Source organism: Aspergillus alliaceus (assembly GCF_009176365.1).
Source record: "Aspergillus alliaceus strain CBS 536.65 unplaced genomic scaffold BDW43scaffold_7, whole genome shotgun sequence".
Lineage (NCBI taxonomy): Eukaryota > Fungi > Ascomycota > Eurotiomycetes > Eurotiales > Aspergillaceae > Aspergillus > Aspergillus alliaceus.
In genome coordinates, this window is record NW_022474690.1 from 92918 (window position 1) to 104559 (window position 11642).

General features: G+C 45.1%; 3 protein-coding genes across 3 annotated transcripts; 2 read left to right on the plus strand and 1 right to left on the minus strand.

Annotated features, from left to right (window-relative positions):
• Positions 1-639: 639 nt before the first annotated feature.
• orlA (putative alpha,alpha-trehalose-phosphate synthase subunit Tps2) lies at positions 640-3619 on the plus strand (the record flags this gene model as incomplete). Its single annotated transcript, XM_032044450.1, has 4 exons — positions 640-702; positions 841-1056; positions 1144-3388; positions 3453-3619. 4 exons carry the CDS (start codon positions 640-642, stop codon positions 3617-3619), a joined length of 2691 nt encoding a protein of 896 aa, XP_031903577.1.
• Positions 3620-4965: 1346 nt separating this feature from the next.
• Positions 4966-7633, plus strand: BDW43DRAFT_297786 (casein kinase substrate phosphoprotein PP28-domain-containing protein; the record flags this gene model as incomplete). The annotated part of the gene is made up of 10 exons (XM_032044451.1): positions 4966-5069; positions 5145-5335; positions 5395-5544; positions 5605-5620; positions 5660-5677; positions 5752-5880; positions 5962-6211; positions 6713-6818; positions 6897-6964; positions 7043-7633. 10 exons carry the CDS (start codon positions 4966-4968, stop codon positions 7631-7633), a joined length of 1623 nt encoding a protein of 540 aa, XP_031903578.1.
• Positions 7634-8110: 477 nt separating this feature from the next.
• On the minus strand, positions 8111-9317 carry BDW43DRAFT_297787 (unc-50 family protein; the record flags this gene model as incomplete). Its single annotated transcript, XM_032044452.1, has 4 exons — positions 8111-8422; positions 8488-8825; positions 8980-9083; positions 9208-9317. The coding sequence occupies 4 exons, from the start codon at positions 9315-9317 to the stop codon at positions 8111-8113; spliced, it is 864 nt and encodes a 287-aa protein (XP_031903579.1).
• Between the last annotated feature and the right edge of the window lie 2325 nt (positions 9318-11642).

Below are 11642 nucleotides of genomic sequence, written 5' to 3' on the forward strand. Positions count from 1 at the left end.
CATTCTACCTTATATCCCTCATGCTTCTCTTCCCTGGCTCGTGAACAATCCAGCTCTTCCTATTGCTTGAGTATATTAAGCAGCCCCCCTCATCCACAACCGAGTGAAGTGATTGAAACCACGTTCGTCAGGTCTTCACCGCCTGTGACTTAAAACGGTCCCGCCCCTCTTTCTCTAGTCCTTCCCTCCCCCACTCTCCCTCTCTCTTTCTCTCTTACTCTTTCTTTCTTTCTTTCTTTCTTCTCTTGATAGAAGGCTCTCTATATATTACAAGATAAAATAAGGTCAATACCTCATCGGCAGTGCCCAGTCCCAATTCATTCCAGAAAAAATTTCCCTGAGAGTCTCGTTCTGCCGTCCATGGCATAGTTCGCGGTTCCTTCCCCACCAAACTACTACCTTATCTCTCTCTTCTTATTCCATTCCTCCGAGGTACCTGCGATCCTAAAGTCCTACAATACGTCCACACTCCCTTGGTTGGCCGTCCAATCCTTGCACAGAAGCAAAACAAAGGTCGAAGACAATGTCGTTTCTCTGACTAATCTTTGATACTTCAGATCGAGTCTGATAGATATTCGCCCCGCTGTCATTCTCCCCTTCTTGCATTGCCCTGCTTACCTGTCTTTTCCATTCCTCATCATGCCCTCGGAGCAAATGATGACGCCTGCACATATTCCAGGTGATCAGCCGGACCCAGTTCTGGTTGGTTCGGGTGTGAGAGTCCTAGGTGAGGAGGCTTACACTATAGCCTCAACTGCCACACCTATTCCAGGAGGCGAGGAGAAGAAGTCTTCAATTACCGATGCACCCTCTTACTTCTCTAAACCTCTTGGCGACGAGGGGTCGTCGGATGCTGCCCTCAATACTCCTGCTCAGGCAGCTAAGGATGCGAGGTCTGGAATTGAACTCTTGCGCCGTTTGAGTCTGAGAGAGACACCCAAGGCACTAGAAGCGGATCTTCGTCAGCAACACCCAGGTCTGTGTCTTTCTGGGAGGATCATTAGCGCTGCGTTTTGCATTCCATACAAGGTTTATTATCGACCGGGCTCTTATTGGGTATGTACTGGTTATATCCCCTCGCTCCCTCTTCCACCCTTGGCAGCCAGTAGAGCCCTTCACGCAGATCGACTAACCAGTTAACAGGAGCTCAAACCTCGTCCGGGAACCTCAGCACTTTTTGATTCTTTGGCATATTTAGGTTCCGGTGAGACGAGCTGGTCTCATACACTCGTTGGCTGGACCGGCGAAGTAGAACCGGTCCCAGAGGACACAGTACCTCTACAGCAAGTTCCCATAAACACCAGTGCGAAGCTTCCAGCTGCAGTTAATGGTACCGCAATACCTCTCAACAAAGCAGCGGCCCCAGTCCCAGTAGATGCAAATCAACGACCACCTAGCCATCCTCTTCTAGACGGTTTCACTGTCGGTCAGGAGGATCGAAGTCGGCTTGACAAGCAATTAAGCTCCGGCCGTTATGGTAAAATCGCCCCCGTGTGGCTGTCTGCTGAAACAGAAACACCCGAGGATATAATTTCCTTGGAGGATCAAGGTAGATGGAGACGTTATGCAGAAAGGGAGCTGTACCCTCTATTGCACTACAAGCAACATGGTCCCACAGACGGCCGGTCGGAACGCAAGTGGTGGGTAGATTACGTTCGAATGAATCGGTTATTTGCGGAGCGGATCCTGAAAGAATACCAGGAAGGTGATATTGTTTGGATCCATGACTATCATCTTTTTCTTCTTCCCAGTATGTTGCGGCAACGGATCCCAAACGTATACATTGGCTTCTTCCTACATGCCCCATTTCCTAGCAGTGAATTTATGCGCTGCCTAGCTAAGCGCAAAGAGGTGCTTACCGGAGTGCTGGGTGCGAACATGATCGGTTTCCAGACTTTTTCCTACTCTCGCCATTTTTCATCCTGCTGCACCCGAGTGCTCGGATTCGACTCCAATTCTGCTGGGGTTGATGCGTATGGCGCTCACGTGGCTGTGGACGTCTTCCCTATTGGTATCGATGCCAAGGCGATCCAGAATATTGCCTTTGGATCCGCCGAGATCGAGAAAGCTGTTGCGGGAATCCGCAAGCTTTATGCCGGGAAAAAGATCATTGTCGGCCGTGATCGACTGGACAGTGTCCGTGGTGTGGCACAGAAGTTGCAGTCATTCGAAGTATTTTTGGAGCGGTACCCCGAATGGCGTGACAAGGTGGTGCTTATCCAAGTGACCAGTCCGACCAGTGTCGAAGAGGAAAAAGAGGAGAACAAAATCGCAAGTCAGATATCCAATCTTGTTTCTACCATAAATGGTCGGTTTGGGTCTTTGAGCTTCTCGCCCGTCAAGTATTACCCGCAGTATCTCTCCCAGCATGAGTATTTCGCCTTACTGCGCGTAGCCGATGTTGGTCTGATCACCACTGTTCGTGATGGCATGAACACGACTAGTTTGGAGTATATTATTTGCCAACAGCAGAGCCATGGTCCTTTGATCCTCTCCGAATTTTCGGGGACCGCCGGGACTCTCTCTAGTGCGATACACATCAATCCATGGGATACGGCAGGGGTGGCTGGAGCCATCAATCAAGCCTTGACGATGTCCCCCAACGAGAGAGAGGCAAGCCACTTGAAGCTCTATAAGCATGTTACAACAAACACAGTCTCGGCTTGGTCCACGCAATATCTCTCGCGTCTGCTGACCAATCTTTCTTCTTTTGACCAGTCTGTGGCTACCCCGGCTCTCGATCGAGCTAAGCTATTGAAGCAGTACCGTAAGGCACGAAAAAGGCTTTTCATGTTTGACTACGATGGCACACTTACCCCCATCGTTAAAGATCCCCAGGCCGCTATACCATCAGATCGCGTCTTGCGAACCATCAAAACTTTAGCTGCGGACTCCCGGAATGCAGTTTGGATCATCAGTGGGCGTGATCAGGCTTTTCTCGATGAGTGGATGGGCCATATACCAGAATTAGGACTGAGTGCGGAGCATGGTTGTTTCATCCGGAAACCTCGCTCGGACGATTGGGAGAATCTGGCCGAACGATCGAACATGGGATGGCAGAAGGAAGTCATGGAGATATTTCAGCACTACACTGAGCGAACCCAAGGATCCTTCATTGAGAGGAAACGGGTTGCGTTGACGTGGCACTATCGGCGTGCAGACCCTGAATATGGTGCGTTCCAGGCGCGAGAGTGCCGAAGACACCTAGAGGAGACCGTTGGGAAGAGATGGGACGTGGAAGTCATGGCAGGAAAGGCCAATTTGGAGGTTAGGCCGACATTTGTCAACAAAGGGTTCATCGCAAGCCGATTAGTCAATGAATATGGGATCGGCCCTGGGAAAGTTCCTGAATTTATCTTTTGCTCGGGAGACGACTTTACTGATGAAGGTATGTTTATGCGCCTTCTTTGCTGCTGTTGCGAGTGCCATCAGTGATGGCTAACCTAGTATAGACATGTTCCGGGCCCTTCAAAATTTTGACCTCCCGCAAGATCATGTCTATTCAGTGACCGTTGGTGCCAGTTCAAAACAGACTTCCGCCAGTTGGCATCTTCTAGAGCCAGCCGATGTCATTGAGACAATCACAATGCTAAACAGTAGTTCTGCACAAGAATATTGACACTGACTGGCTTTCTATTTTGGTCTGTGGTAACTTTGAACATGACCGCCTTCCCTGCAACAATGTGGGTTGTGTGCCATGTTCGTGCTCTTATCAATTTATAAATTATATCATTCTGGTGTAGAGGAGATGAATACTTCGGGGGACTGGCCATTTATTGAAGGCGTCCTGATGGGGTTTTGGGTTTTGGCATAAACACTGTTGTTTTGTGGCACTCCACATACATACATCAGTTAGCGAAGGTGGTTTTTTTCTCTCTTACTCTTCCCCTTTCTCTTTTTGCTTTTTTTTGGTTCTATGCCTTTCCATAATTTGTTATAGATGGACTTATTCACACGGCCACTGTTTTCAATAGGTTAGAAATAGATAGACAGGGAATGAAAATCATATAGAAACTATAGATAGCCAGGCCTTGCTTGTTTCCTGCTCATTATAGAGAAACCCTAAGCAACAACTACCTACGGTATGGCATGTAATTGATTGATAAGAATCTTCGAAGGTGTGGTGGTAAAAGCTCATATAAAGTGTGGGGTAAGAATGCAGAGTCTATGTATATTGTACAGTATCGTATGTCTACCTAATGCTAGGTACTGACAGGCAGAATAGGAGCCGCCAAAGTCACCGCCCTCAACCATCTCATCAGCCTACTTACTTGCTTCTCACCTAAATGTATTTTATGAGAGTATCTCCTAGAGAACCAGAGAATGGATGAATGAGTTGATTGCTGCCCTTAAGCACTAGCAATCCTGGTGCGGTGTTTTCAGTACTGTACATACTGCATTAACCTTCACTCATTCCGTAGGTTGTATATTGATCAGCATTTGATATTAACTACAGTTCGGACTTCTGTGCGAAGCGATTCCTGTAATCACTCATAGGTTCCATAGGGGAACAGTTAACTATATATGTATATGGATTTCCCCCCTCTTTTTCTCTTGTTAAAAATCTGAATTCCTGGGAATGAGCTCTATCTTGCCTGAGTTATATATAGTTCCAAATATATTCGGTGAACAAGCCGTGTATAGATACTGAAAAAGATAGTCTTTTCTTTTGTTCCTTTATTATTCTCAGATCCTATGTGCGTATACATGAATTTATATGAAATTTAACCTAATAGTATATTTCCCAGTGCGAAACAGTAGCCTATTTTCTCAATAACCTGGGTGTATATATATAACTCTCAGTACTAGTTGCTAAATTCATACTCTCTCAACTAGCAATATAGTAGACCAAACGCCCGACGATCCTAGCTATTCTGAATCTATGATCTATGAGAAAGAAGACGACGAATGTCAGGATGAGACTGCAAGCGGCATTGGGGGACTCTCGGCGACGAAGAATCGAACATGGATCACGGCCGGACAAAGGAACTCTCTAAGACACCCACAAACGTTAGCAACATCGGCACGTTGGCATCAAGGACATTGTCCCTGGTCCCTACCAGGGTCCGGTAAAGGCTCTCTCCTGCCGACGGTGGTTTTGTGGTCTGGTATCTAGTAGCCTTGGATGACTTTGTCATTTCCAGCACATGGGGCTACATCAATGACTTTGGTGCATTTCACACCTACTATACCGAAACACTGGGACATCCGTCATCTGGCATCTCCTGGATAAGAAGTATTCCAATTTTCTTGCTCTTTTTCATCGGGACTTTCTCTGGCCAGGCAACCTATGCCGGATACTCTAAGGCTACTTTGATCCTGGGACGGTGCTGGAGTTTTGCATATTTATGAGTTCATTGTCAACCATGTACTGGTAGCTGTTCCTGGCCTAAGGCGTCGGACAGGGAATTGGATGTAGGCTCATGTTTTGCCCAACTATAGTCCTCATACCCACATATTTTGCCAAAAAGCGCTCAATTGCCATGGGAATCGTAGCATCTAGATCAGAGACGGGGGGCTTGGTCTTCCCCGCTCTCGGTATACGTCAGCTACCCCAGCTTAGATATGGATAGATGATGCAAATCCTTGACTTCATTTCATTAGGTACACTAATTCCCTAGTTAATCTTTTTTAAGTAAAGATTGCCACCTTGCCTAAGCGGCCTACTTGTTAAATAGTCTACCTTCAAGGAGTCTTTATATATATTATTTGCTATTGCTATATTCCTTGACTTCTGGGAAATTTATATAGCTTTTTTTATATTAGCAGCTTTGCCCGCGATATTATAGATATTATTCAGGTAATCTTAATTAATATACTTTTGGTCATAAATAGTATTGGGCTGCTAGATCAGCTGATTCTGAACCTTATAACTAACTAGTATAGCAGACTATTGAATCTGCTAATTCTCTATAGCTTGGCTACTAGAATAGTTGTATACTATTAGACTGCGGTAAGTAGTCTAAGAGATATATATATCTTTAGCATCTTTTTTAGCCTTGCTGCAGCTGGGATTCAGTCTCTTTTCCCGATAATCTTAAGTACTCTCACAAGAGACCTGAGAAAAGCCAGTATAAGAATAGATATAGTATTCAGCGTTGTGACTGTCACTGTTCTTATAGGCTCTCCAATTACAGGATCATTGGTCCAATTAGGTAATGGACAGTGTTTGTGTGCTCAGATGTTCATGGGCAGCGCTATGATTGCCAGCGTAATAACCTTGCAGCGAGAGTGACCAAACTGGGGTTTACCTGGCAACGGGAGTGAGAGGATTAAAATGTTGAAAAGCGCATGAGGGAAAGATGGAGCCCCTTTGAGAGATCCCACTAACATTTGTATGGGAATCGGCGAAGTCATTATATAGCCCTTATACTACAAATGGGATTGTGGCTGTTCAAGTGTATCTCTATATCAATCTAATGATGATGATTGGTGGATTTATGCATGGGCCCCGTGGATGCCTGAGGACGGGTGATCGTTTGATTCCCCCGCCTATTTAGTGCTAATACCTGAAATCTTGATCAACTACCATTTGTCGTTCCTCGCCGATCGGTTACCTAACCTCCATGACTCAACCTTTTTAGCATATGGTAGTTTGCCTTGAGAGCACTTCTGGGGATAAAGTATTGTATGTACCCGTGATATAATATGCTATGCCTCCACGCTCTGCCTTTTCCACTGCTCCCTGTTTGACCACAAGTATCTCTTATAGACCCCGATACCTTTCGTTGTATCCAATCGTCGCACCTTGTTTTTTCGGACCACCCACACTATGGCGCCTCGAGGTCGTGGAAAGTTCTCCAAGCCTTCGCGTGGAGGTACGCGCAATACTTGGGAGTTGTCCCAAACCATAAACAATTAGGAGTACTTGAGACTGATGGATGCTTTTGAGAAAGGTGGAAAACACTATAGTCGTGACGTTCAACCGATCGATAAGCACGGTAACCCCGTTGGTCTATGGAGAGTATGTTGACCCACGGCAGGACCATGGATATCATTCTACTATAAACTGAACCCCTAACGCTGCCCGCCAATCACACAGGAACCGGACGAGGATGCCGCATCTTCATCGCAGGAGGAGGAAGTGTCCGGATCAGGAGAGGAATCTCCAGAAGAAGACGACGCTAGTGCCGGACCTAGTTCCTCAGCAGCCCCAGAGATGACACGTGAGGAGCGCCGTGCAGCGGCAAAAGCCAAGAAGCAAGCCGCTATAGCAAAACGGAATCAAGTTCAGCCTGGCGATCTACCGCCGTCCGACTCGGAACCGGATAATGTCAAGGAAAGCGAAGAAGACGAAGAGTTGCCAGCCAACCCGAACCACACAGCCAAGTCGCGCTCGCAATTAAAGGACGCAAGCCCCAATGACGACATGTCGCAGTTATCTAGGAGAGAGCGTGAAGCCATTGAAGCGCAGCAGGAACGTGAACGCTATCTGAAGCTGCATGCGGAAGGTAAGACGGAGGAGGCTCGTGCGGATTTGGCACGTCTGGCTATTATTCGGGAAAGGAGAGAGGAAGAAAGGTTACGCAAGGAAGCCGAAAAGGAAGAGAAGGCAGAGCTAGCCAAGCAGCGGGCTGCGGAGATAGAGGCAAAGCTGAATGCAAAGAAGAAGGGGGGTCCTAAGAAGAAATAATGACTAAGGTTGGGTGTTGAACCCTTGATATGAGTGGTTCCATCTAAAGGTATTTATGACCTTGACTTGGGTGTGATAGTGCTAATGTGGCCCACCATTGTTGATAGCGTATTGCACAGATAAAACGAAAACAGTTGCTCTATTCAGGACTAACATAACAATTCAATTCCAATGAGACCAGCAACACCTGCGGGGTTTAAATTTCTAAGCACATTTATAACGCTGAAATTTACAATGTTGTAGGTAGTAGCCTTTCTCTTCACCCGTCCATAGATAAATTCAATAAATAATATATAGACCAGTGTATTCGTGAGGGTGGAGCAAAAAAATAAGGAAAAGGCATGCGTATCCTTAGGCTTAGATCCCTAAAAACAAGCAAAATAGTACATATTGGACACGGGCATGATTACAGTATATCCCAACGCCTTGCTTGCCTAGAGGTACAGGTGAAAAGGGCTGTGGAAAAGGTTCCATATATCAGGCGCCCCAGAAGAGCCCTTCCACACTACGTCCTTGCGCTACAATTCCCCATCCCGCAATCAGACTCACAAGCCACAGGATGGCGAACGCTAAGATGGGGAGTAAGAGCAATTCAGTATTATGCAAGAACGGAAGGGCATTGTACCCTAAGAATGTAATGTAAGTGTAATAGGTCAGGGCGGAGAGGTAGAGCGTGTTCCCAAGGAACGTGGCGAGAAAATTGCTCGGACTGCGCGTAAGAAGTGGCAGGAGAAGAAACTGCACGACATACAGATGAAGGTAAAGAGGGAAGAATGCCCGGTTGGAGACCTAAGTATGATGGTTAATTCAGCTCAAATGCCTATCTAGCAAGGGTACCTCAGTTGCTGACGTACATCAAAGCAATATCCGAATTCCAACTGATCTTTTTCGCCCGGTTGCACGAACAAGCCTTGAGCTGCACCACGTCTCCGTCCATTTCCGCCTCGCAGCCCAGTAAGGGACGCCGCCGCTCCATCTGGGCCGAAAAGACGGCCGATGGCGAAATACCCTATAGTCGACACCAGAAGTGATGACCCAATGAAGTGGAAGAAAATGAATAGCAAGGATAGACGGACGATAGCCCCGAAAGAAGGCGCGTATGCGAGACCCCACGCGAGGGCTGTGAGGAGCAGAAAAAAGGAGAGGAGATATGTGAAAGACGGGTCAGGACGATGCCAGGTATTTTTAGTCTCTGTGGAATTAAAGAGCCAGTCAATAAAATATTATCTTTGTGGTACAAACTTTGCCCGTCGTCTCGTTGGCTGGGCTGGCCGGCACGTACGTTTCTAAAGAGGAAGAGAATCAGTACTGTGGCACCATAGTAAGGTAAGTATTGAAGCAAACACTCACATGGTAGTAGATCGATTTGAAAACTTTCTTGGGAGCGATCAGCAGTGATGTCATCTCCCAGATAGCCATTTCGAAGTCCATTTGTGGGAACTTGAACATCCTGATCAACATTAACACCGATCAGTAATCGCCCGGGCCTCGTCCAGAAAAGCCGCGAATAGGCTCAGTGGTTGTTCTCCGTGCTAATATACCTTCACAGCCACGGGAAATATCAAAGAGCGCACCTTTTGAAAAAACGAGGCATCCGTATACTGGAGCTGCGGCTTGTGGGTGTCGTACCACCGAAGTTCGACGAGTTAACATGCTGACGTGGAACAGATATGTGAGGATTCATTCTGCACAGGGTAAGAAAGCCCTAAAGGACTCCAGAAGCCTAAAGAAGATGTAGATATCATGTATCTCTCTGAGTGCCGATAGTGTTCCTGATTCTTCTTCTGTGGTGTAGAGTTGGGTTCACCAAAGGTTATGTCATCTGTCCGCCAGCTGGTTCCTCGGATCAACTAGCGGCCCGTTACAATGTTCTTGTTATATATAATTGTACTGTACAAATATACATCAAGAAATTATCATGATCCTTCAATACGATATATATATTTTCTTTTGGTTGGGGCAGAGTGAAAAGGAATAAAACAAAAAGAATTACCTACAGATTAATGCTGTTACAACCTGCCTTGTTTAACAATGTGAGAAAGTTGAATCTAGATGACGAGTCTCATCGTAGTCCCAGTAACATAATTGGGTACTTTCCACTATATGCTTAGGTAAATAACTCTTGAAGTGACCCAGGAGTTGACCTGTAGATACGTACCTGATCTAGCGATTGGTAGATATTATTTGTCAGTCAAAAGTTTGTTACTCAACATATTATTGAATGGTGGTTTTTATATCAATCCCCTTCAGAATAAATGAAAGGACGTAAGGCACCAGAGACTTTAAATATCAATCACACTTGCGGGGATAAAAATATAAGTTATTTTAAAATATCCTTGTACATATCTACTACCTCTCTGCTCTGTAATACCCTTACTCCGGAAGTACTCTATCCAACTTGGTTTCATTTGAATGGGGTTAAGAGACGCTCCGAGCGAACCCAAATCCGTACTAAATGTAATTCCCAACCGAGCGCCGCACCTCACGCGTTTCTCGGGCGGTTGAAACTCGCTCAGTTTAACCACTCACCATGCCACCAAAAGCACATACAAGTTCAAAAATTCAGCTGAGAAGGAGGGAAGGATCCTGATTACAGATTCCGCTATTAGAAAGCAAGAAATAGAGTCAATTCATGAGGCTGCATATATCTTTAATATCTCTAATAGAACAATACGTCGTTGTTTAAATGGCATTCTATCACACAGTGAAAAATGCGTAAATTGCTATAGATTAACTGAAGCACAAGAGAATTCGCTTGTATAATAGATATTATCTATAGATTAATGTGGAGCAGCTTCCCGGCTGTCTCAGGCCTAAAATATGGCCAATATTCTTCTTACAGACTCTGATTTCAATATATCTCAATTAATTGGCAAAAACTGTGTCAGCAAATTTATTAAATACTATAGTAAAATAAAGACTATTTATTCTTGTCAACATAATTATCAGCGCGCTAAATATAAGGATCTAAAGATTCTAAAAAAGTAATTTAATCCTATTTAGATCACTATAATACAGTACAGTATTGCTACTGCAGATATCTATAACTTTGACAAAACTGGATATATAATAGGTCTTAAAGCTACCGCAAAAGTAGTTACTAGATCTAATCTACATACTATCTTATTCCTTAAATAATCTTTAACCGTGTTAGGTGTGGTGGTGTGCGTCACCTAGCCAGTGCGATACTATATAAGGCGCTTAGGTATGTTTGAACCCATCAGGGTCCAAACATAGTAGTCTTTTTGACTAGTGGAAAGTTCAGACCCTAAGCTGAGCCTAACAAACCGCTTGATGTTAGTATTTCTTTCGCCTTCAAAAAAGGCGTACAGACTCTTAGTTCAAGATAAAATGCTCGGAGAAATCAACTATATAGACAAGCTTGTATTTATCAAGATCTATCCTAAAGCTCGTGATATAGAATTTACTACAGATAATATTTCCAGTGCTTTTCAAGCTACTGGTATAGTTCTATTTAATCCAGAAGAGATTCTCGGATACCTTACTATAAGTGTCACAGATCAAATAGGGATTCAGCCTGTAACTGTACAGGATACCCTGACTCAGGTGCATGGACAATAGTGTTTCGGCCTGATGACCGTACAGGATACCCTGACCCAGGTGCGTAGACAATCGGCCACCGATGAGGAACATCAGGCCATACGACAGATCGGGTTCAAGGGGGATTCTGAACCCTTTAGGCATGGAGCCTTCAGCTATAAATTAGCGAATCGTTAGTAGTAGTAGGAGATCAAGAATCAGTCTCCTGTCTGAATATTATCTACTGCCTGACTTTGACTTCTCTCTTTCCTTTAGCCTAAGTACCCTTACCTAGTTGACAAGTCCTCTACCCTGAATAGTAGATACCCTCGACAATAAGGCTTAAGACCCCTACACCACCAGGCAGTTAATCAACTAATTCAGTACTGAAAACATCCTATAATATTAAGCAGCTACAGAAGCAGATAACTACAATTAAAGGGCTTGTACGCAGAGCCCTTCTTCTTCT